This window comes from Metopolophium dirhodum, chromosome 9, assembly GCF_019925205.1.
Source record: "Metopolophium dirhodum isolate CAU chromosome 9, ASM1992520v1, whole genome shotgun sequence".
Lineage (NCBI taxonomy): Eukaryota > Metazoa > Arthropoda > Insecta > Hemiptera > Aphididae > Metopolophium > Metopolophium dirhodum.
In genome coordinates, this window is record NC_083568.1 from 4063195 (window position 1) to 4088619 (window position 25425).

The 25425-nt window shown below is 29.7% G+C and overlaps 2 protein-coding genes across 2 annotated transcripts in view; one reads left to right on the forward strand and one right to left on the reverse strand.

Annotated features, from left to right (window-relative positions):
* Positions 1 to 5608, reverse strand: part of LOC132952267 (probable G-protein coupled receptor 21) — a 122143-nt gene extending 116535 nt beyond the window's left edge. The window contains exon 1 of the mRNA XM_061024507.1: positions 4960 to 5608. The gene's annotated coding sequence lies outside the window, so the exon portion shown is untranslated. The remainder of the gene's footprint in view (positions 1 to 4959) is intronic.
* The window catches only part of LOC132952269 (phytanoyl-CoA dioxygenase, peroxisomal-like), a 119412-nt gene extending 94717 nt beyond the window's left edge, over positions 1 to 24695 (forward strand). Inside the window, exons 2-8 of the mRNA XM_061024511.1 lie at positions 18743 to 18889; positions 19095 to 19269; positions 22409 to 22522; positions 23568 to 23723; positions 23804 to 23938; positions 24267 to 24407; positions 24497 to 24695. Of these exons, the coding sequence (XP_060880494.1) occupies positions 18750 to 18889; positions 19095 to 19269; positions 22409 to 22522; positions 23568 to 23723; positions 23804 to 23938; positions 24267 to 24407; positions 24497 to 24550 (915 nt within the window). The 5' untranslated portion in view covers positions 18743 to 18749 and the 3' untranslated portion in view covers positions 24551 to 24695. The remainder of the gene's footprint in view (positions 1 to 18742; positions 18890 to 19094; positions 19270 to 22408; positions 22523 to 23567; positions 23724 to 23803; positions 23939 to 24266; positions 24408 to 24496) is intronic.
* Positions 24696 to 25425: the final 730 nt, after the last annotated feature.

Consider the following 25425-nt stretch of genomic DNA (forward strand, 5'->3'; position numbering starts at 1 on the left):
ATACATTTTTGAATTTTAGAATTTTATGGTATCAATAAAATCCCAAGATTCATTTTGTGGAAGTACTTAGTGTACTCCGTTCAACTTCCAGTGCCTTTTACCAAACTCAAAATCAACCACTCCAATTTATTAATAATATGTACTATGTAGTTGATTGACTCTAAATAAATCCAAACGAAATTCAAATATTAATTAAAATCTATTCCAATAGATTTATGACCGATTATATTATCAAATAAATTATGTATTATATGAATATTATGTATAATAGAGGTTTGACGGCAGTAGTTTGTTTCTCGTCATTGTAAAGCGCAAGAAATAAATATAAATTGTTTTTATATTTAAAAAATTATTACAATGTTTAAACTTAATCAAGTTAAAAATACAACGAAATGAAGATATAGCCATAGAGGTATCGTCGTCTTGAGTGTATCTCGTCATGCAATAGGTTACGCTGATGAAATGAATGCGTTAAATTTGAATTCTATGATAAATCAATGTGGGTTAACCTATACGATGAAAAATGATTTTGAGTTGGTGTCAGTCAATAACTAATTTTAATTCTCGCAGTTTTGACGAATTCCGTCAACATTTTAGATACTAAACGCTCATAGAAAAATAACGTTACGATAAACTTTTTTTGTTTATTTTTGCATGAAAAATGTATGAGAAACCTCGTATTAATTTTCAAATCCTATATGTAGAAAAATTAAAAATGTATTGCCTTTTTAACTACAGAATATTTTGCGAATTTCGTGGTTTTGAAAAATGTCATCAGCATTTTAAACGCTCATAAAAAAATGTGTGTGTAGAGGTACCTATGTATTTTTGACATTTTTTAATTCCTGTAATTAAAACTAGTGAGGATGTTTGTGTTACGTTTTCAAGCTTTTTAACTCATGAACAAAATGTTATCATAATATAATATGTAAATTGAATAATACCTAAAAAAAAGACGACATTTCTACACATAGCTCAAAAAAAGGCAACATTTTTTTAAACATTTTATAGTGTCTTTAAAATATCGGTATAAATATTTGTTGAAAATGTCTAGTTTCTGCGGAGGCCTACAGTTATTTGTTTTTGAATTAAAACAAAAATTAAATCATTTAAAATCTGGATTTGCGTAAATATTCCCGCTTTTCGTATCTTTTGTTTTTTTTTGTTTCACCGGATTGCGTATCTTTAGAGTACCGTGAAAATTCTAATTTTGATTCTTGAAAGCACCGCAACTAGATCCGATTTACCGAAGAAAAAAACCCAACCACCTTCGAAGCATTGTTTCTACCATAATATGTGACCTCAGACATGAAAATTAATATATGATAAATGTGTAAAACATACAGCGTTGTAAAACTAATATAACGTTAGAATTCACTCAGAATCTTACATAATCATATTTTGTAAGACATTTAAAAATAATAATTTGTAAGTACCAAACAAATATTTATATTTTATGTGCTTTTATTATCATGTTATAGAATTAGGTGTTGATAGTTTTATCTGGCATTGTAAAAATAATTATTATTGACTTATCAACAAAATATTATGTAACAAAAAAATTTAGGTACCTAAGACCCGTTTGAAAACCATGCAATAATATACAAGAATATATGCAAGGGAACGTATTAGATTTCATATATATTTCTACCGGATTTGTATTGAATCCGAAAGTAAATAAACTAATTTAATAACATAATAATATGTTTTATAGTTGTTATGTAAACGTTTGAATTACATTTTTTTTTCTATAACTCTTATAAAATGTATGTTTTGTAAAAGCTTCTCAAAACAATAAAAATGTTTTCAGAATAAACATTTTTGTTTATACGTTTTTAAGAAATAAAAAAAAATAATTCTGAAAACACTGTCATAAAATTGCTGTCTAATATCGGATGATACTCCAATAAAAAATAATAGCTATATTAAATTTTAACTTGGAAAATAAAAAAATTACCTTGAATCCATTTTGAATTTCCCGCATATTAAAAATAATTGTTATAGTAATATTATTATCCTCTGAAACTCGAAAATCACTAAAAGAATTTTTTTATTTATTGATTATTTTACGTGGGTATTTGATATGTGGGATGGTCATTTAAAAGAGGTTTGGTTCGAAAAAGTCCATAACAATATAGCATGACGTGCTTTATACACAAGTTTAGTGTGTATTTTTGGATGATTTTTGTAAGGTTGTGCAGCACGGCACAAGTAGGAAGTTCGACTTCCCGCACCTCTTAAATGCTTTTATAAATGGTGTTTTTAGTTGTTTTCAGATAATCATATCAAATTTTCACGAAACGAAGACTAATATTGTACATAATTATTTGATTGCCTGTTGTACCTACATATATATATTTTTGTTTTAATAGAAATATTTTCTGGTGGTTAATGCTCCCTTGATTAACACTTCAAGCGCTCGTGTTGCTCATATGTATGGAAAAAACTAATATTTCAAACAACCAATAATGACTTATGATTATTATGACTTATAATAATATTATTGGTTGCGGATATAACAATGTATTTTGTTTTCTTTAATAATAATAATAAAAAAAAAAAAACCAAAGTCGAAAAAATAACTCAGGAACTTGCATGAAAAAATCTATCGTGGCTAAACAATAAGTTTTGACATTTTTTTTACAGTCCCTATTAAAATTACTCTATAACGAATAAAGCTCCAAAAGCTCCAAAAACAAGAAAAAATAATGACTATTTTTGCAGTCGTATAGTCAACGTTTTGTACATGATTCCTCTCAAGTCATCAAGTAGTGCACAGTAGTGCTAAACTCTATAGCTGCACGACGTACCGAAGTGCAATTGTACAGCAGCCAAAGGATAAATGTGTTAGAAGTGTATAATATAGTATATGCATATTCTTATATGTAGAGGGTGGCTACCGTACTTCCCGCAAACCTATAACAAGTTAAAAATGGGAAAACGTGATTAACAACACCCTGTGTATGCGAACGAGAAAAATAATTATTGCTGGTGGCTCGTGGTGGCGTAAGTCGTTTTAATTGCTTTTTCGACATAAATTTCTCATTTTGCGGGTGGATGGAACATTATTAATGTCCACAACTGTGGTTATATTGTGCGGGGTGAAAGGGGCACGAGCCATAAATGACAGTTACAAAAACCTGAAACCGAGAGGCGATTTTCGACTATTATTTTTAAGACAAACACATATTATAAGGTAGACAAAACATTCGGCAACAATAGAATATTGACATGCATGTAGAAATATTTTATATTATTACGTACGCTGGAAGAAGAAAATAAATGTTGTGATAGATCTGCCGCTGCAGTAAGGCGATATGCCAATGTCTATAGTTTAATTTTTTTTGTGGTAACAGGAATTCGTTCGTTGTTGTCAAATATACAAATTACATCCGTTTATGAAAGATTAATGAAAATAATAATTGTAATTCTTCTTTTTGTGGAAATCTCCACGAACACTATTCCCCGCTAACCTTCGACTTGGCGTTCCACGTTATCAGTGGTTGTGGGCAGATATTCGGTTACGTTTTTAGCTCCGATAACAATCTGGGACGAAATTTCAAAAATATATATGTGACAGTACGCCTCCAAAAGTGTTCAGGTCACTTGTACAATATTATATACGTTAACAATATAATTCTGATTTACCTTTATAATAGTAGGTAGACAAAAAAAATTATGCACAGTTAAATTACTTGAGAAAATTATACAAATTTAAATTGTCCAAGAAGAATGTAAGAAGTGGGAATACACATTTACCATATTATTATACACATTGTTATATTAGTAAATAATATGAAGGTTTTCAAATGTATTATGAGAGTGTGTTTAATATCGACAGCGATACGCACACAGTTTATACACTTTTGGCAATCAGTAAAGGGCACTTATTAATTACTATATAAACATAGTGTAATATATACCTATAACAGTATTATACCTACGATCGTTCCTCCCTATGACTGTTTCGTGGTGTCGGTTAATGTCCGCTCATATTTATACCATAAGTATTTTCGAACTTAATCCAAATAAATTAGTGATTGTAGTTTTTGAATACTGCCATAATATAGATGATCGATTAAAACGACAGTACTTATATTTTATTGAATTTTAACCAACGATATTAAATATTTAGTGATCCACGTTTTAAAATCTAATTATCCGATCGTTTCATCGGGTCGCACGTTGATTATTCTAAAAACGTACAAAACAATTTAAATCAAACGTTAATAAATTATGAATGGTTCGTACTATACATAGAGCCGATATTCTTCCATAATTTCAGAACCGAGTTCAGGCGAAATTAGATACCTAACGCCCATAATATTATAAATTATAACGCTGTATTCGACTTGGAAAAGAAATAGTAGAGGTGCTCTGATGACAAAAATACGTGCGTCTCCGGCTAATTAATATACGTGATACAACGCGTAATATTACACAGATTTTGCATTTTTTATGTATAAAAAAAAAGATGATATTATTACATTGTAATTTTGTAAAAAAAAATCCTAAACAAAGTACCATCGCGTCACTAATGCGAATAAAAAAATAAAAGCACCTACCTACGCTGGCAAATATCTGAAAATGTAATTGCGCCTAACCCCTCGCGTACCCCCTCACACCAACTCTTTCCGCCGACGCCGTCCTGGTCAATCAATGGGGCTATACGCGTGTCGACAACCATCGTTTTCGAGCAAACAAGTACGTAATGATAAAAGAAACGCCGAAAACAAAATTTTAATAACCGTCGTAGGTATATCCTCGCGTGTCTCCTGCACACGTCGTGGTGCAGTGTCGGCGAGCATAAACACTTGAACACGTCCATGCAACCCGGCATTATAATATTAATATTCTACGGGCATGCAAGTAGCAAGTGGTTGGTTGGAGGGAGGGGGGTGGCCGAGTGCAAGGTAGGGGGTGGGAAGTAAGTGCATCTGCAGGTGCCGAGGTACATACCTATTGCAAGTCGGTGTGCAGTCATAGTCCGGTGCAGCGGCGGCGCGGTTACGCCATCACCGCGTGGGCCAGTGCGGTGATCGGAGGCGGAGGCGGTGGTTACCGGGCGACGATAATATCACCTCCGTTCGCCGGACCGACGAGGCTCTCCGGCGCGGTTACCAGCGACATGATGATGATGATGATGATGCCGGTTATGGGTACGGACCGCGCCGCATATACGACAGTATGATATTATAGCACCGGTAGCGTGTCCGCGAGCGTATAATTAATAATAATAATAATATACGATATTATTAATTTTCGCGTGATGATGATCGTATCATATCGTATTAGGCGTGTGCGGTACGTGACGAAATAATATTGTAATAATTATATTATTATTATTATTATTATTATTATTATTATCTGCAGCGGCGTGTCGTCGCACGCGCGCGTGTACGAAATACTATGTAATTATTATTACGGACGTACGACGGGACGCACGCACAAGCACACACGAGCGCCCGCGATCGCTCCGGTCGGTCGCCGGCTGTGTAGTATTAGCGGCCGCGGGACGACTGACGCGACGAGTCGGCGGGACGACTGGCGCGCGCGGAGTCGACGGGACGCTCTGTTCCGTGTGCTGTATACGCCGACGGGCCAACGCGCGCGCCGCCGAACGTGCGTGTGCGATACGCTGTCACGCCGCCGCCGACGCGTCCGTGGCCGTCGGCGGTGGCGGCGGACAACAAGTGCTTCTTGACCGTACAGACGGCGGCGCTTGCGTGCCCGCTGACGCGGTTCTTCGTCGGTAATATTTTTATGGAGACAGTGGTTTACCCCCGACCCGCTGCAGTGGTTCGCCCCATAACCGCGGTTGACGCCCTCGAAAAAAAAATTACCCGATGTCAGAGATCATATTATTGTCACACGAGTACACGACGGGTTTCCGTGGAATTTGTTGTGTTGTGTCGTTCGAAAAACCATATTTTGTGCCTCGTGTACGACCATATATACCAGTTATACCTTATATAATACTGTAATAAGAAAATTAAAAACATATTATATACACACGTACTATAAGAGGCTCAGCCCCCTGATCGCTCGCTTACCAACCACCTGTGGAAGGGGTCATGACCACCACGAGGCGTTTCCCCCTCGAACCGAAAGATCGCCCGCATTTGCATCTTCAAATTTAATATCTGTAACTCAAAATATTTAAAAATAAAATACACAAAACTCTTTTATAGTAATAATAGAATAATTAAGAGTCGTTATATTATCTTAATGATACGCTTATACCCAGGTTTATCATCGTTGATTTTTCATTCTTATAATCATATTGTATTCTTGTCGGGCTTAACATCGTTTAAAGTAATTTAATTTATAATATATTTGCTTCTTGACCGTTTCCTCGGCGGCGCATGCTTGCCCACAGCCCACCCTTAAATCACTCCGTTTAAACGATTCTTCGTCGTCACCTATTATAATATGGTGACAGTGATTTACCCCCGACCTGCAGTGGTTCGTCTATAACCACGGTTGACGCCCTTGAAAAAATGTCTTGATGTGAGGTTCTGTCATTTGACGGGTTTTCGTGATTTTTTTATTGTATCTCTCGAAAAACCATTTATATTTCACATAAAATATAATAAATATAACATTGTGGTGAAAAATAAAATGTACATTTTAAAAACGTATAAAATATTATATTTTTGGTTGAATAGTGGTCGCCTTCTTGATAACTCAATTAGAACGGTCTACCTAAAATCAGTGGTGGTGATAGGAGAGGAGACCAGAAGCGGCGCGAACAATTTTTATTCATGGCACAGAAAACTTTTTTCAACTTACCAGCAACCCTTGAAATGCTAATGTTGAAATGTAGTTACACCCAAAAGTCATTCAGTGACATCTGACAACTGCCCACACCCACTACCCGGTAACACAGTACCCCACCCACCCAACCACCAATTTTTTGTCTGGGACATATTTCTCGAAAATTCTCAGTTTCGCCTCCACTGGGACTCGAGAGAGGCACAATTTTTTCAAATTCTTGAATTTTCTTGTATTACCTACTTAAAGAGTTTCCTGTGGCGATACAAACTTCTGATTTTTAAATGAGAAACTCCTTTTTACTGTAAATTATTAAGCGGATAATTTTTTTAAACAATATGTATTGCCTAATTCAAAATTCGAATGGGTAGTTTCTTAGCTATTAAAATATTTGTACTAAGGATAATAGTCCTTAAAAATGGTTTTACAAAAATATAAAATAGACGTCCCTAATATTGAAACTAGTATTTATTAAACTTGGGCCATTTTTACAATTTATGAATGTTGACAGAATATGTAAATTACTAAAATGTTCAAATAACCATAGCCCCTATACCTTATAAACCCATTACTTTTTATCCTTAGAACACAAGTTAAATAACTCAAAAACTGCTCGTACGAATTTTGATTCTGATACGTCAAACTCTTCGGAAAAATAAATTATCAACTGAATAAATTACAGTTGAAAAGTTGGGTTCTCATTCACAGGAGTTTTGTATCTCCGCAGACCACAGGACACTTCTAAATAGTACAAACAATCTCAAGAATTTGAAATAATAATGGTCTTAAACTATATTTACAAATTCCAAAAATCAGATTTTAAATAACTGCATTATTGAAGAAAATAGGGGTAAATATGCTTGGTGAATCACCCTGTATATTTATTAACCCTTATAATATTATTAAGTCAATGATAATATAATTTGAATGTTACTAACTGTGAAATCATCAGTAAACTACCCTTTTTGGGACTATGTTAGTAATAATTGCTGTTGGATCTAATGGTGGAATCTGTGGAAAACGGAAACGTCTCTCTTCTCATACCATAATGCACGTTGAATTGAACATAATTTGTAGACACAAAATTGTTTCAAAGAAAAAATAAATTTGGGCGGATTTCTTGTAGGATACCAAATATATTATATTGAAAAACACGGTAGCACAACTTTTTTTAGATAAAAATAAACTCGGCAGACTGTAGACATGGTGACAATTGACATATACCTACCTACATTTAAACGATAAAAAGTACACAAACACAAAATACTCTAAGCAGTAAACAAAAATGACTGCTCCATACATTTAGAGATGTGGTATTGACCTTTCAGTGCTTACATAATTTTTAAACCAAGATCGTGTTAACGATATAGTTAATGATACGCGTATACACAGATATAATAGAGATAGTGTAAGTTATTACGAAGACATTTGAAATACAACAAAACATTAAATCATGAATGGTCATTATTATTTTTTTTTTTTTATGACATTATTTTATATCATATGAAAACAACAAACAATTGCTCTTTATACAAATTACATACAATTGTGTACGTTTTACATATAAATGAAACAATCGATAGAAACATGCCTACAAAAAACATATTAGATACACACGTGTGGAGTTTCTATTTAAATGACTACTGTTCTTATATCTTATCAACCTTAGGTGGGGTCGTATACGCTCGAGTGGTCTAATGTCCACCGGAGTTGTTTAGCAGCTGAATCGGCCACTGGCTTAACGTCTCGTTCTTATCTCGTGTTTACGGGCAAACTCGCAGGTGGTTACTTTTGTAACTCTAGGCTCCTTCAAATAACCGGAGTTTGTCGTTTGCGCATCATTAGTACCTCAGGTAAGAAATTTGGTAGGTCGTTTGCGCATCGCAAATTTTAACAATAGAAAGGTACCTACTACCTTTTACCTATCTACCTATTAGTGATATGACCGGATATATTGGTGAGATAATAATATATATAACTGATAAATGATCATTTATAAGCGTATCAACCACGGTTAGGCATAAATAATCCAATGTATACCTATTATATAAAATGTTTCATCTTTGCGACTCAAACCGTTACCTACATTACAACACTCCGAAAAACGCAATCTCGTCAATAAGATAAATCAAAACGTGACATTTATTATTTTTTATAAAATATGTGTCCCTTGTTTGATCATCAGTCGATACAATATGAATGTTTAAAAAATTAAACAAACTACCGATGAAAAATTATGGTCCCAACGTTGAAGAACACTTCGTTCCGATTAACTAATAAATTGATTTTCATTTTTCGACGCGATGTTAATAAAATATAATTGTTTTTAAGTCATACGTTTATACTTCAATAACTTGCAAACAACACAATAATATGTACATTTTAAATTCGAACGAACATTACACTCGTAAAGTGTTCCTAATATTTTTTTTATTGATTTTTTTATAAGAAAATTTACCATCTGTACAGTAAGGCACAATAAGTAAATATGATACAGGAAAATAGATTATACATAGAGATAAATTTGAGGAGAGCAGCCACCCATTGGTGACACTTTCGTTTGGTAGTGATGTATAGTGCAATATAGAACTTAAAATACAACTGTTAATGAATCTATCACCTTAGTCTACAATATTATATTCTCGAATAAGAAACCTGTTTGGATAATATGACAAACAAATATATGCATAAAATCTATATAGTCAACATTTAAAAATGTTCACACATAAACATCTGCATTATTATAAATTAAATTGTCTCTGTGCCAGCCTAAATATTTCTGTTACTTTTTTATACCTAGATTAGCCAAGTATTTAACTGTCAACATATTTTTCGTTGGACGATTTCTTCGATTTACTTGCCAAAAGTTAACTTTAAACCACTTAAAAAGTGTATATAAATATAATTACCTTTTTGAAACCGATTAGCGTCAAGTATTTTGTTGTTATCATAATATGATACAATATATATTTTTATAATGAATTACATGTATTTTAATTTAAGTACTAATAAGTATTTTATTTAAAATATTGCGATCATAATAGTTCAGTATGATTAACAATAAACTTGTTAGGTAAGACTTAAGAATGCCTCATTTCCAATAAGTAACTTTATACTATTTTAAAAATCATTGTATATCAAACCTTGTGATTTGTAAACTGAAAAAGAAAATAATGGTATAACTTTGTCAGTTGAGATTCTGTGATACAAAGGTTCTTTTCGCGTCAGGGCAATAAATTGGATTAAAAGCCCAAAGGGGATTGGTCTCGAACACAAACACACAATAGAAGTGATCCTATAAGAAAGAATGATCAACAATCACTGTAAATAAAATATAGATTAATATTTTCCACAGAAATATACGTACCCACGTATAAAATATCTTTTATTATTTTTTTAACTTATGTACTATTACTTAATGTCTACTAACTTGAAAAAAAACTCAAATATTTAATTTGTTATAATTTCTAATGCATTTTTAATTGTTTCTGAGAAATACTACAGATACCTACTTTGTTTATAATTATTTCAATCATAGTAAAATGTTTATTTAATAAATAAACGTTTAATCTTTAATGATATTTCGCTATAATTGTATTTTCCATTGGTCTATTTCAAATCAATTCATTAAAATTTTAAATAAATGTCTAATAAGTCTTGTTAGTTATTAATATAACTATTACTTTGGCATCTTATGTGGGTCGCAACCCTCTACGTTATAATATCACTAGTTTTAATAGCCTTTTGAAATTATAAAATAATTTTTAGCATCAAATTAACAATATTAAATCCTGTTTATATTTAAAATACATAACAACAAAAAACAACAATTTGTGTATAGGAACCTACCGAAATATATTAACTGGGTAATTTAACAATTATTTAAATTCTAAGAAAAGTAAAAAAGCTCATTATATTATTTTAAAAATATTTAAAATCAGTATAGTAAGCCAATAAATGTTGATTTGATTGCATAAAATGGTGGAAAATGTATGGAAAATATATTTAATATACCTAAATTAATTGACATAAATGTACTAATTCATTATCATATACCAGATGACCTATTTATTATATTTCAAAGTTAATAGGTTTTAACACAGGCATTTTTTATTTATTATTTTTATTATTATCATTATTATTATTATTATTAAAATATAAAACCTGTAAAAGTTTTTACATTAAGCATATAAGCTGAATACCAATTATATTTGCATAATAACGTGAAAAAAGAAATATCCCAGTGGTTACACTTTATATTAATGAACTAGACTTGATTTAAGTTTAGGTTGGATAGATTTCTTTTTAAATGTATACCTATAGTACGTTTCATTTAATGTGATCGCAAAAATTTGAATAAAAGCTATTCGAAAGTACGGCGATACCTACAAAAGCTTTCAACTGTTCCAAAAATAACAGGTGTTATTATTATCTAATGTCACAATAAAATAAAAATTACTTTTGTGGAAAATAAATTACTACAAGTCAGTTGTAATAAAGTTCAATCAACTTTTGATTGTTTCTTTAATTTTCAATGGTTTCTTTTTATCAATAATATTTATTTTTTATTTCGAGAAAAAAATGTTTCATAGACTTAAAGTCAATAGGTCAATATAGAATCAAAATAACATACACCGTATTAGTGCATAATATAGGTATTGATCATTTTATCAATATCACAAATGTGTATATGATAATGTGTGGAACTTTCAACTCACTATATTTATAAATACAATGAGTACCTCTACTTAAATTTTAAAAAAAAAAGATTAGGTAACAATCCTGCATGTATTTCAAATTTTGGATTATTTTTTTTTAACTATGTTAATTTTAGTAATAAAATATATTCAAGTATTTAATCTTTGTTTACCGAAAGAATAATAAGTATTTTTTTTTCAATGAAATTATTATTTAATCCATTACAAAAATATCTAATAGTAGGTTTACAGGGATTAATACTGAATTTAGTTTAAAATCAGGTAAAAATGAGTAAGTACCCATTTTTGTTGAAAAAGTTATTCTACATAATTATTATTTATCGTTATATATTTATATGTATCATAATCACAATTAAACTATTTGTAAATAAAAAAATTATTTTATGCTCTCTGTAATAATCACTAGACTTATAAATATCTGTATTTAAAGTATATTATTATGTAGGTACCTAAAATAATATCAAGTTACAATAAAATATGTATTTTATTTTAAATAGAGTTAAATGTAAATAAATGCCATTTAGGAAATAATGTAAGGTAAGTATACAAACGTAAATATTAAATGTAAGTATGGGTAACCTGCAGGTTATTATTGAATCTTACGATAATATCACGACCGTTTATTCTAAAATTAATGCAGCTAATTGTTATTAATATTTCATATTATAATAAAAAATGTCATAAAATACTTTAAGTATTCATAGTAGTTTGCAGATTTCATTCTAGATGTTACACAATGACAAACACAAAGACTTAATTCTGACAAAGTGCCAACCCATAATTATCCTTTCAGTTAGCTATGTAACTATCTTAACAATAACAATTTTAGCACACATTTTGCTGAAATAAATTAAAATATTCTTTCATTGGCAATACACAAATACACGCATATATGTTTTGGTTTTATGTATTTTTATATTTTATCCAACTATTCCACCTTTGTTTGGACATTGTACACATTCTTCGTACAATGTAGACTATATAGGTACCTACTTACTTTGACCACGAAAATTGTGCACATCGCCTGATTTCTAACTTTGGCCGTATAATATTATACCCTACACTCACGTTTTTCCATTGGTACAGCTATTAGTTTCAATATAGAATTCTTTTGAAAAACTTCCCGCACACAGGATGTTTCCTAGTTTTCTGAACAAACTTTGAAAATTATCTTAATATGTGGTTACTATATTAATGAGTGGATTCGAAAACGACTTTGTTTTGCGAAACGGGGTACGATGGTGAGGTTAAATATTTTAACCTTAGAAATATTGAAATACTAAATAATTAGATCAACGCATCACTAAAATTGTTGTCCGAAATCCCAAACTTGATATTGTGTTACTCTATTTTTGAAATTTTCAAACGCCAATCTGCATATTTTTCAGCGTCACGTACAGGTTATTGACGACCGTAAGTTGTCAGATAATCTTGAAAATCGTGAACATATCTAAATAGCAGTTAAGGGTTTCAATATTTTCAAAATAATGATGTCTTATTATTTATTTATGTGGACAGATTGTTAAGTACTCCAAAAGTATGTCATATACTCAGTATAGTCCTAGACGTCAACTAGAGCTAAAGGTTGATTTGGTCTAAATGTTTTTATTTTATTGTTAGCTTATTCTTATACAATTTATATTTTTTTTTCTCGAGTGTTTTAATACAATATTTAGAAGTTATGTCTGTAATGTTATCTATTCACTCGAATTATTTGAACAATATTAAAATAAAAATATATTTTCTTTCACATCTAAACATTTGATATAAATTTAATGTTAAATAATTGAAATCAGAATGTTCTTTAGATGCAATAAGACATGTTTTTAAATTAAAATATATGAATAAAGCATGAACGTTAACAGATTGATACCCAATAAACTTCTTGTTCTTTATTTTAATATGGAACGACCTAAAAGGATTTAGTACACTTTATATTTGTTTTATACCTTTCGCTGTAACATCTGCAGTAATGCAGTACCTATATAAAAATATATTTTACAGTAGGTGAATAAAATTACGTCATTGATAACGATTGTGATATTCATTTAATTAACCGAATTAACAATAAAAGTCGGGAATTGATGTGCATGAATTGTGGGCCGACGAAATGACAGGGAATGAGGATTACCCTCAATTTATTTTGTAAGTCGAAGCTTACTTCTTAATATTTAATTAAGCCAGTTAGCAACACGAGCAAGTGGATAGCGTTAGGTCCTCGCTTTTAAAAATTCAATTATTTTCGTTCTTGTAAAAATAAAACGAATTTTTAAGAAATGAATAATGATAATACCTATCAATTTGACAGGTCGATTCAGAACACTGTTAATAAAATGTAAGATTTGGTCGTCATTAAATCACTAAAACAATTTAATTTGTGAACAGTTTTTAAGTTTGAACTTAATCTTATTGTATTACCCGTCGACGTATTCGAATAGACATTGACAATAGTGTTAATTATTTAAAAAGATAGAAACTGTAATCTAATATTATTTAACATTGGCGGGTAGCATATTATTTAATCTGTACATTTACTATTCTGCAATTATTTTAATAAAAAATATAATTATTATTTGATATCGACAATAGTTATGATTATCAGCGAGTATTTTTCTGTTATGGGGACCAATTAGTCTCCTGCAGCTGCATATGCGCACTTAGACCTAGAGTATTGCACTTTATTACTACAGGTGCAGTAACTATAATAGGGCATGAGCATACAAATTCACGGGAGGAGGGGGGGCTAAAATAAGAGTAAGTTTAGATTTTTGGGAGTGTCCTAAGTCCACTAAGCACCACGCCCTAGTTATAAATCACGTTTACGCAATTTGAATTCGCTTACTTTACCATCCACATACAAACTCAACATTTAAACGCGAGCAATTTAAAACGAGCAAAAGCTGTAGCTTTCAGGTTGTCCTCTTTCACTTTATGTATTTTCTCGGGTTGGGCTGAATTTTGAGTTGGAGCTAATCATGTCAATACTAAATTTATTTTTATCCAATTCAAATAGTCATAAAAGTTCATTTATTCCAATCTTATCAAGTTCTATAACCAATAATGCATGTAAGTAGATGTTAGTATAATTAAGTATGACGCACGTCGCAAGTGCGTGCAAAAGAATTAAACAAAAATAGGTTTAGTAAAATGCTAGAAAAAAAAAAATTTTGTAAATAAAAGGTTGAAATTCATAACTTTGCTATCTTTTTGTTTAATTGAATCCCTGGTAAAACTATATTATAATATCTGAATACTACGATTTCATAACCTTAATCCTTGGGTTTCGTTTACCAGTCATAATCTTTTCTGTGGTGATATCTTTTGTAAATAGTTATTAATCTTGATACAGTCACTCGCGAGTACTTATACCAACTCTATTTGTCTTTGTTCGGAGATTGCATTTACGGCTTGCGTGCAATCAACGAAGAGTCAAACAAATCAGAAAGGAAACAATGGTCGGTGGAATTTAGTACTGGGTCTGAGCTTTTATTTCAATAGACGCCGTGTGATTTGAAAATACTTATGTGGGCTTTAAAATAAAATAAGTACCTACGAACACATATATTATGAGTATATGAGTAGGTATATACTATACATGTTTAAAATATGACGAATATACAATGTATATGGCTTGAAGAGAATAAGTTTAATTAGTGCGTAAGCATTAGAATACATTAGAGACCTACATTAAAAAAAAATGCTAAAAATTCATCAGGAGATAAAAAAAAAATTAAAGATATAAGCACTATAGGCAGGTATTTAGAGGTGATACGTCATGATCATTATAATGGAATATAAAATAATATATTTATTTAACACTTTTTTTAAAATTTGAATTATTAAGTAGAATGATGTACTTAAATTCATTCAAACATTAAATCATTTTTACAATTTTCAACTTACAGGCTGGGTTTTATTAAATCTAATAATTGTTTAGTTTTGTATAAAATATTATGCACGGAAGGACGTAGACGGATTATTATACCTGCTAGTATTACTTACACATTATATGTTTACATAGGTAAATTATACAATTTCAAATACATGTTTACAACTCCAAGATCAACACATGGCAGCTTATTTAGTTACATATATAGTTATATACTTATATACAAACATTTAAATTACTATAAAGTTATGAACATTATAGTATACATTTTTTTTTCTTTGAAAATGATCACATAATTTTGTGTCACCGGCTCATGAAAATTTCTTCCAAGACGATTTCACTTTGACAAACCGTTTATTATTTATGGTTTTAAACTATGTAGAAGTAAAAGTTTACCCAGTGGTCTATTTATCAAAAGTTTTTCTTACTTGCATGTAACTTTGAAGCACAAAATCTACTATTATGACCATTTCTTTGCACTACAATAATGCCTCTTGAATTATGAATCATTAATTATCATTATCAGATAAGATGACGTTAGAATAACTTAGACCCACAAGTGTTGTTTCCGTTTTACTTACGCATTACATAGCAAACTTAACGTCCAGAATAATCCATTATACTATGATTTATAAGATTAAAATATATAGATTTATTACTAAATTTAAAATCATAATAACGTAGGAATTTTTTTTTTATATTTCAGTTTTGAAGCAAACTATATGAGCATTTTAAATTTTACAAAAAATTCACAATTTTAAAATGCTCATATAGTTGGTTTTAAAATTAAAATGTCGAAAAATCCAGTGAAGCCTTAGGTATAAGTTTTACCTTTAAATTATAAAACACGTAAACGTATAACTACTCTAATATTATTACCTGATAAATAAAGAGTTATAAACGAATTAGTCTGAACGTAAAATTTGCCATGTCGTACGTATGTCGACGGAGACTTCACGTGAGTGTATAATATATCCTCTTAATTACAAACTAAAATGTACAACACTTTGAAATAGTAATTACTGAGTTTAATATTATGGTGATAAAATCGCGAAGAAATGTGAACATTTAAGCACCTATTATTATTTTTGTATAAACCGTGTTTTGCCAAAAGTCGTTATTCGAATGAAACGAAACGACTTGTTGAAATTTGTTGAAATCTTTAATAATGAATCAATAAGAACATCTATATAGTGAGCACGTAGTTAATTGATTAGATTAATGACTAATACATTCCAACGACGACGTTAAGTAATATTATGAAAAGCTCACCGTGTTCTCTTGTAAACCTCTTTCGAGTCTTCCGGTCCCCGTTAAGTCGATCTGTGAGATGGGTTTAGGATAAAAAATATGCTATACGTGAATTCAAAGCTAACTGTGACCAGGTATAATCTGCGGACTTGGCGTTTTGTAAACGAGGTGGTCAGATGCAGCACTAAGAAATTATAAAAGGATTATAATGAAACGCATGCGCGATAACGTATACGCAAATGTATGACCTCAACACTAGATAAATTAATAATTAGTACCTATACATATATTAAATTTTGTTGGTATCAATTTTTTTCGTGTTTCATAAATTTTCATAATCTATTAGAGTCCACACGCATCGAAGTTTTGTTACAATAAAACAAAATATTATAAATAATATTCAACAGAGCTATGTGCTGTATTCGTCTTAAATACAAACTTTATGTTTAATAATAAATTGAAGATTTTCTGTTACCTATGCTCCCATGGTTATTTTCTGCAATATTTCGCAATAATAAATTACCAACACTTAAATTAGTGAAATTCTCTCTAAATTTCTTCTTCGCTGCCCCGATATGACATGAAAATCAGAATTGACATTTTCCGCGTATTATTTAGATTGTATTTCTCTTTCGTGTAACTATTCTGTTCGCGCACCACACCCCTCTTTGAACACCTTGTTTTTCAGAATAATTATAAAGACTTAATCTCGTAGTTTACTCAATACAATATACTTCTCATATTATAATTTATCAGTTTTTTTCTACCGTATGTACAATACGTAACCAGTAGGTAGGTCCTAGAATAATAATACACATATTTTTAAATAAAATAAAAAATAACCCGCTATTGGAAATTGGAATGCTTCAAGAGTTCAAGATATTGTAAAATGTTTATTATATTCTAACAGCAACCGTTTTATGTTTGACAAAAATACTGTTTATATCACGTGTTAAATTTATACTCACTATGTACAGTATATTACTCAATAAGTATGACTGATATGACTATTTGTTTTGTATTATTATCATAATCAAAGTACAAATTTGAATTAAAAATACGACTATTTGAAAACTAGTGACGTTTTAAAGGTCATGGTTTTATTTAATGTATTTAACTAACCAAGTATAAGTATAGCTTATGAAAATATTATTTTTTATCCCATATACCTGTCTATTGTATTTATTATTACTATTTTGTATCCCGGCCAGACATTTTTTGATTAAGATCGACCGACAGTAATGTTTATACTATAAAGTGATTTAATTATTTCAAATACGAATAAGGATGGGCCATAAAAACGTATAATAATAGTTAAACATTAAATACAGTTAAAAAAGTTATTTAATTTTTTAGAATTTTATCATTAAAAAGTACATAAAAAAACATTTTATGTTTTTAAGACAAATATTTCAATATGATGACGTAAAAATATCGTACACATTCCTTAATGTTGAGTGTAAATTAAAAGAAATAAATTGCATAAAATATATAATATTTTGCGTAGGTACCTATTTGTAATTGTTTACCTTGCTCTAATAATTACGTGTTTTATGCACTTAAACATGGTTTATAAGGCCCATGGTTGGACCATTAAATTGTATTGAACCATTATAAATGTATCAATTTTATATGCAACCTGGCACTGTTCCTACTGTTCATAGTTCATTGTAATTTTCAGTTTTAGTTCCACCTTATATATTATTCAACTATACCTACAATGTTTTCCCAACTAAACAACCTCTGTTTTTCACGTCTGCAATTTGCGTTTGCCCTTCTATTAGATGCGTTTCCATGAGTGATACTGTGTTATATAACTAATACAGTAATACCATTAATTCTATATATTATTTTATTAAAATAATATCTATATATTTGCGTTTTAAATACGTGCAAATGTTAGAATCAAATTAGCATGTACTTAGATAAATTAAGTAAACATTTCCTATTCTTCTGTATGATTTTTAGAATTTCAAGATTATGTATTTGAATATTTGAATATTTTTTGGCACATAATTTTATCATATTTTAAGCTTTTAACTAAAATAAATTTCTGTACTCTATGTTATTATTATTAATTATAGTTTGTAAATCAATTTTACATTTTTAGCAGAATAATGCCAAATCAAAAAAGGTACAAATACACAATATCCTCAAATAACGGGATTCTATCATCGGAACAAAGGGATTTTTTTGAAATTAATGGATATATTATCATAAGACAATTGATAAACGAAACATTATTGGATCGATTCAAGTAATTATGAATTACTGTACCTACATAAATTAATTATGGCAATACATAGAACGACATTATCAGAATTAAACTAATACTTTTACATTAAATATCCATAAAAACATAATAATATATTGAGAGTTATTGTTGCCAGTTAAAAATATAATTAAAATAAGTCATTGTGGAATGTTTTAATAATTTTGTTTTCACTGTTCTTATATTTTAGACAAAGATTCATCGACATATGCGAAGGTAAGGTTAATCGAGGAGGAATAACCGTGATGAAAGATATATCATCGGTTAAAATAAATCGAGAAGCAATTTCCAAAGAGCGTATCGTTAATAAAATTCAAGACATAGTATGGGATGATGTATTCGAACAGTACTTTCTACATCCAGAAGTAATTATTTTTGGTATAATAAAAAGGATAGGTGCCACTACGCCTACGATTTGAGGGGGGGGGGGTGCTGAAATCTATACACACACGACATATTTATATCTATATACATTCCTTACTCATATAATCACATCAAGTGATCAATTGTATTAACTATAATGTAATAATAATTCATAGGTACAACACAAAAATATATTATTAAATATTATAATATACCGGCAATAATCGAATAACTACTTACTCAACTTTATATTATACAAATGTACTATTTTTGAAAATACATGAAAAATAATTGAAAATTTGGAACAACAATTACTTAACTTATTTCGTAATTAATAACACCGTTAAACAATAATGAGATGGTTTATTCGTTGGTTTGTTTTTATGATCATTATTATTTTTTATTTATTATTGTTGTCAATATTCGTCGTCGATATAATAACGTAGGTACGGAAAAATAATATGATACATAAGTATATTATATAACTATCGCATTTCTCCATATATATATATATATATATATAGGTATAATACCTATGATATGGTTATATATCGTTTCTGCGTATACGAATGTGTGTCAAATAGTTTACGGACAATTCTAACTACAAAACGAAAATAATTTGGAGCGCTCGTTTTTCTCTGATAAATCAATAATATATTGTGTTTAGGTACTATTTTCGTATTGTTATCAAATGTTTAACTGTATTTTTTATTATTATTATTATTATTGTCTGATGACACCGGACACGTAATTATATTATATATTAACACTTCGGACGGATATTAGTGTTCAATGACACAGTGGTCGGTAAACTTTTAGTGGGTACTCGGGGTCAGAATGGGGTTAAATAATAATACGTGTTTGCGCTGGATGGACATCGGAAAAAAATTGAGTGTCGTATTATAGCTGAAAGTCGCACTATAATTTTACCTTCGGCCTATAAAAACGGACACGTAATGATTTTCGCCACACCGCCAGTATGGTCGACCCCTATCACTATACATATAATAATAATAAGTAATAACTATTATACCTATTATAGGGCATAGACTATATTATTTTAGCGTGTTTAATCCTTTAATCTAATATAATATAATGAGAAATAATAATATAATATTAATTAGATGAACTGCGACTACCGGGCAAACAATATTATTTTGTAAGCGCGCAGAATTAAATATTCGGCACGTTAGTAAGCTGCTGCAGTATGAACGAATTAGCCGCACTAAAATATTCGATGGGCGTATAAGGAGTTTTGTTTAAAATAAATTGAATTATAGCACTATGATGATATTATTTCGTACATTTTGTACGAAAGTGTTCTTATTATATGTATATTGAAAAAAAATTACAAAGTTTTTTTATTGTATACTGTTTGAATGAGCCCCGAAAATGATTAGCAAATAATATTATAATAATATAATATAATTACTATGAAAGCGTAATAATTGCAGTGCACCGTGCTAGAACAAAATGTGTACAGAAAGTTTAATATTAATAAAAAAGAAATAATATTCTTGTGTAGGTGTTATAGTAGGTATTAACTATTTTACGATCGAATTCAGTGTTATCGGTGTGTACGTAGGTTATAGGAGGAATGGAGGATCTAATACATTGTACCCATTCCAAAAATACCTTCGCATTTAATTAAATAACTGCGAATATTAGATTTTGATACAATATTTAGATTAACCATATTATCTTAAAATTTATCTTAAAATTCAAATACTTCATATTATACATAGGACGACATACAACACAAAATTAAGTGATTTTTTTTTGATTTTTCCGAATGTTTAGTGAACAATACTATAACTGGGTTATTAGGTATCATTACTTATTATTATTATCATTATTCATAAATGATTTATTGAATGGGTATATAGGTACTTAAAAATAATTGATCGGAATGAATGTAATTAAAATCAAAATAAGTAGAACATTTAAAAATTATAATATCTCTATATAAAATACACTTAAGCTAGCTTAAAATCTAAGTTGTTATCAGAAAATAATCTTTTCGATACAATCATCATAAACTGAGTTTCTAAAAGTTTATAATTTATTCTTCAAAGTATATTTTCCATTCATAATAATATCAAACTAAAACTAATCCTTTATAATTAAATCTCATCATTTCTCAAAATTAAAATGTATTGAAGCATTAAACGTGATAAATTAATCAGTTGTATTCGAATGTTTTATTTCTAAATAAAAATAAATTTATCCTCTTTTATAATTAAACATACATTTCTTCGAAAATTATTTATAACTTGCATGGATAGATGTGATAAATGATTTCAAAGTAAATTTTATAAATCATTTATTAAAAAGTAAAAGCCAACAATCTAACTATAGGTACTAACGATTTGTATTTCAACTTTAAAATTGCCCACGTTCCATGAGTTGCTTTTGTTTAACTTTCAAAACAATAAATATTTAAAATATTACGTTTCATAATAATAATTAATAATTATCTACTTTTAACCTACTCTATATATACATGATTCATACATTGAAACCAATAAAAGTAATTTTGTTTTTAAGCCAGAATTTACAATGTGACAAAGTTTGGAAAACATTACCCGTTAAAAGATTTTTTTTTTTTTTTATTGGGTAACCCGCGGCAACATAGGCCATTGGGTGTGGGGAGGGCACTGTAGGTTTTTTATATTGGGTAGGTTGGTACACGTGTGTGTTGTGTTTGGCAGAATTTCTAATGGGGCACCCGTAGGTTTCTGCCGTGCCCCGGGGTGGGCCGGGTGGGGGGATGGCGGCACTTGTTCTCCGGACACCGTGACTTGCACGGAGAAAAATGCCGCCCAGTGGTCGAGGATCGAACTCGGACCGGCTGTGCCGAATCCGTCGCGTTAGACCGCTCGGCCATCTCGTCCCCCCGTTAAAAGATTATTAAGGTTATTAAGGTTCATATTATATAAATAACAAAAAAATTAATTATCACTTGTGTGGCTAATTGAATGCTATTTAAAATGTTAGACACAATTTATTATATTTCGTATCATATTATCTTCCTGATAACGTCTTTTGATACGCTAGACAGACGTTTTAAATGTGGGTACATCTTTTGATTTTATGTTTTAAAAAGTAAATAAATAAACATACTGTTGACTTTTTTTACAGTTACTCGATTATGTTCAATGTTTTACGGGAAACAATATAATGGCAATGCATTCAATGTTAATAAACAAACCTCCAGACACTGGCTCGATGACTTCAAGACATCCAATGCATCAGGTAAAACAATAATTTACACGTGTTATACGTTAACCTCGAAGAGAGACAATTATAGTAAGATTTATAATATATTATTATTATACGTTGCATTCGAAGAAACGATTCTTAGTAAAGTTCGGTTTTACTGTATATTAGTGTTTTTCAAATTTATTTTAAGTGTTCAGCAACGGGAAATCAGTGACGATTTTCTCAAATTACAATAGTATTACAGAGTGGAAAATATGTTGGATTATAATATGAGAATAAGGTAAAACAACCATATTTGATTGGTCCAATTTTTGGAACTGTCGGATTTTATTACTATTTAGTATTTTTGTATGTTCACAAATCTTAACGTTGGTTCATGACTATACCTAGGTGGCTATAGGTTTATAGGTTTTTTCCCTCTTGATATTAAATTCGTATAATTTTCTCACACTCTTTAGAATAATTTATGTCATAATATTATAATTGACTGTACATATTATTATAATACATTTTTTAAATATATTTTATTCGAACTAATTTTAATCACAATAGACCTAAAGTATGTGTATAGAAAATAGAAATACATTTTATTGTAATTTTTTTATCGAGACTTTACGAGTATTTTTACGCCTTCATCTGTAGCGCCTTATTATATTAAAACTAAACAACTAAACCATCCTTGTATCGCTATAAATTAAAACTTTAATATAATAGTATAATAGTTACATACGGTATAATTAATTTTGAAGTATTATAATGAAATAAATGTCCAGAATGGAAAAAATGCTGAATGGAACTGATGACGAGTGCCCACGGTAAATGATAACTGATAAATATATTGAGTATATAATATTACGATACGTTTGTATTATATTTTGTATTTAATACAAATAAATTAGGTATAGCGTTTGAATGCAAATGCTTGTATGATAAGTATTTAATTCCACGACGAAAAACATAAACGTCACTACTTCTGACAATGTATCATCACCGTTAATTAAATTTATGAATTAACGAAACTTTTGAACCTTTTATAGTCGTTTGTTGTCTCTCGTCATGTTTTTAACTTTTTTTTTAGGATTTACATTACTTTGCATTTCGCCCAGCAGACAGAATCGTAGCAACGTGGACAGCCATGCAAACGGTCACAAAAGCCAACGGGTGTCTGTTTGTTTTGCCCGGTTCGCATGTACACCCGGGTAAACTTCTTCCACACGAATATCCGGAATGGAAAGTAAGAATATTATGGTTTTATTATTATTATTATTATTATTGTTATTTATTTATACAATCAAAACATTTCCTGTTTAAAAGGGCGGCGTGAATAAAGGTTTCCACGGGATTACCGGGTACGATAGTCACCAGAAAAAATATTTGGATATGAATCCTGGTGACACGGTACTTTTTCACCCATTACTAATACACGGATCTGGACCGAATACGTCGCAAGTATGTATTAAAAGCTGCGAATCAAAAAAAAATACTGTCAAATTTTCCTCAATCCACAATGTTTTTCAATTATTACCATATTACCGCGTGTTTGATAATATATGAAAACAACTATTATATAGTACCCTCTTACAGTTAAAATTTAATAAAAAAAAATCTACAAATAGTTATCTTGTAACTAATATGGATTATCTTTACTTACGTAAATTAGATATAACTATTGGAAAATGCGATATTTCTTAACTAACATCAATATAATAAGTAAATGTATATTTTATTGCTGACTATATTTTAATTTTATGAATACATATATATCTGCTGTACAAAGGAAACAAGAAAAGCAATTTCTTGTCATTTTGCATCCTGTGAATGCCAGTATATAGATGTGACTGGTACAACGCAACAAAATATCGCTATTGAAGTCAAAGAAATAGCACGTCGGAGAGGTTTCAATGACATGGACTTCAAAGTAATATTATATGTGTACTAATAAGTAATAAATAGTAACTTTAGTAGTTGTACGATATGACTTAATTAAAAACCTTTACCATATTTTAGGACTTTTGGAAGTTTCGAAGTCGACTTGTACGTGGATTGAAAATGCATTTATAACGCACCCAAATTACCTGCGAATACATAATAAAACTATTTTACAAAATTATGTTTATAGAGTTTTGCCAACATAATATTATCATTATAACAATTTTAATAACTTTATTCATCACACCTATCTGCTATGATAATTATATACCTACCTAAATACACTTTACACAGTACACACATATATAATACAATATTATGATATTAAATAATATACTTATTGTTTATTATGTATATATATATATTTTTTATTATATAGCTTTTGTAAAAAAGTTAATTTAGCTCGACAAATTATCAGGGGCGCCATTTATTTTTTTTATAAGACGGTATAAACGTTTTATGATGCCAATTCTTCTCCCCCCACCAGGTAAATTGTTACCAAAAAAACTCATATATTTTTATTAAAGTATTTTCTTATTGAAATTAACCGTAAGTCATAAGCATAACTATATTATTATATGTAGTTTATACCTATTATCTATACATAAAAGTAAAACAGGAATGTTTGCAAACTATGTCTAACGCCTATTATATTGTAAGAATATTCTAGTCAGAACAAAAAAAATTGGGCAGATTCGGGAAATGCTGAGTAATACGGCTAATAAATATATATACTGATACACGATATACATATGATAAAATGTATTTAAGTTTTTATCATACAGTCCTAAATTATTTTTAAAAAAAAAAATGACGCCACTATTAAATACAAATTCAAATAATATATCAATAAAATTGAAGTTATAAACTTGCTTAACACTTTAATTATAATTAATAATATAAAATAGACAATAGTTATGATAAAGTAATTAGGCATTTATCATTAGCAGTTTGAGTATGTAGACAATAGCAAATAATAATAATAATGCCTATTATTTTATTCAAAA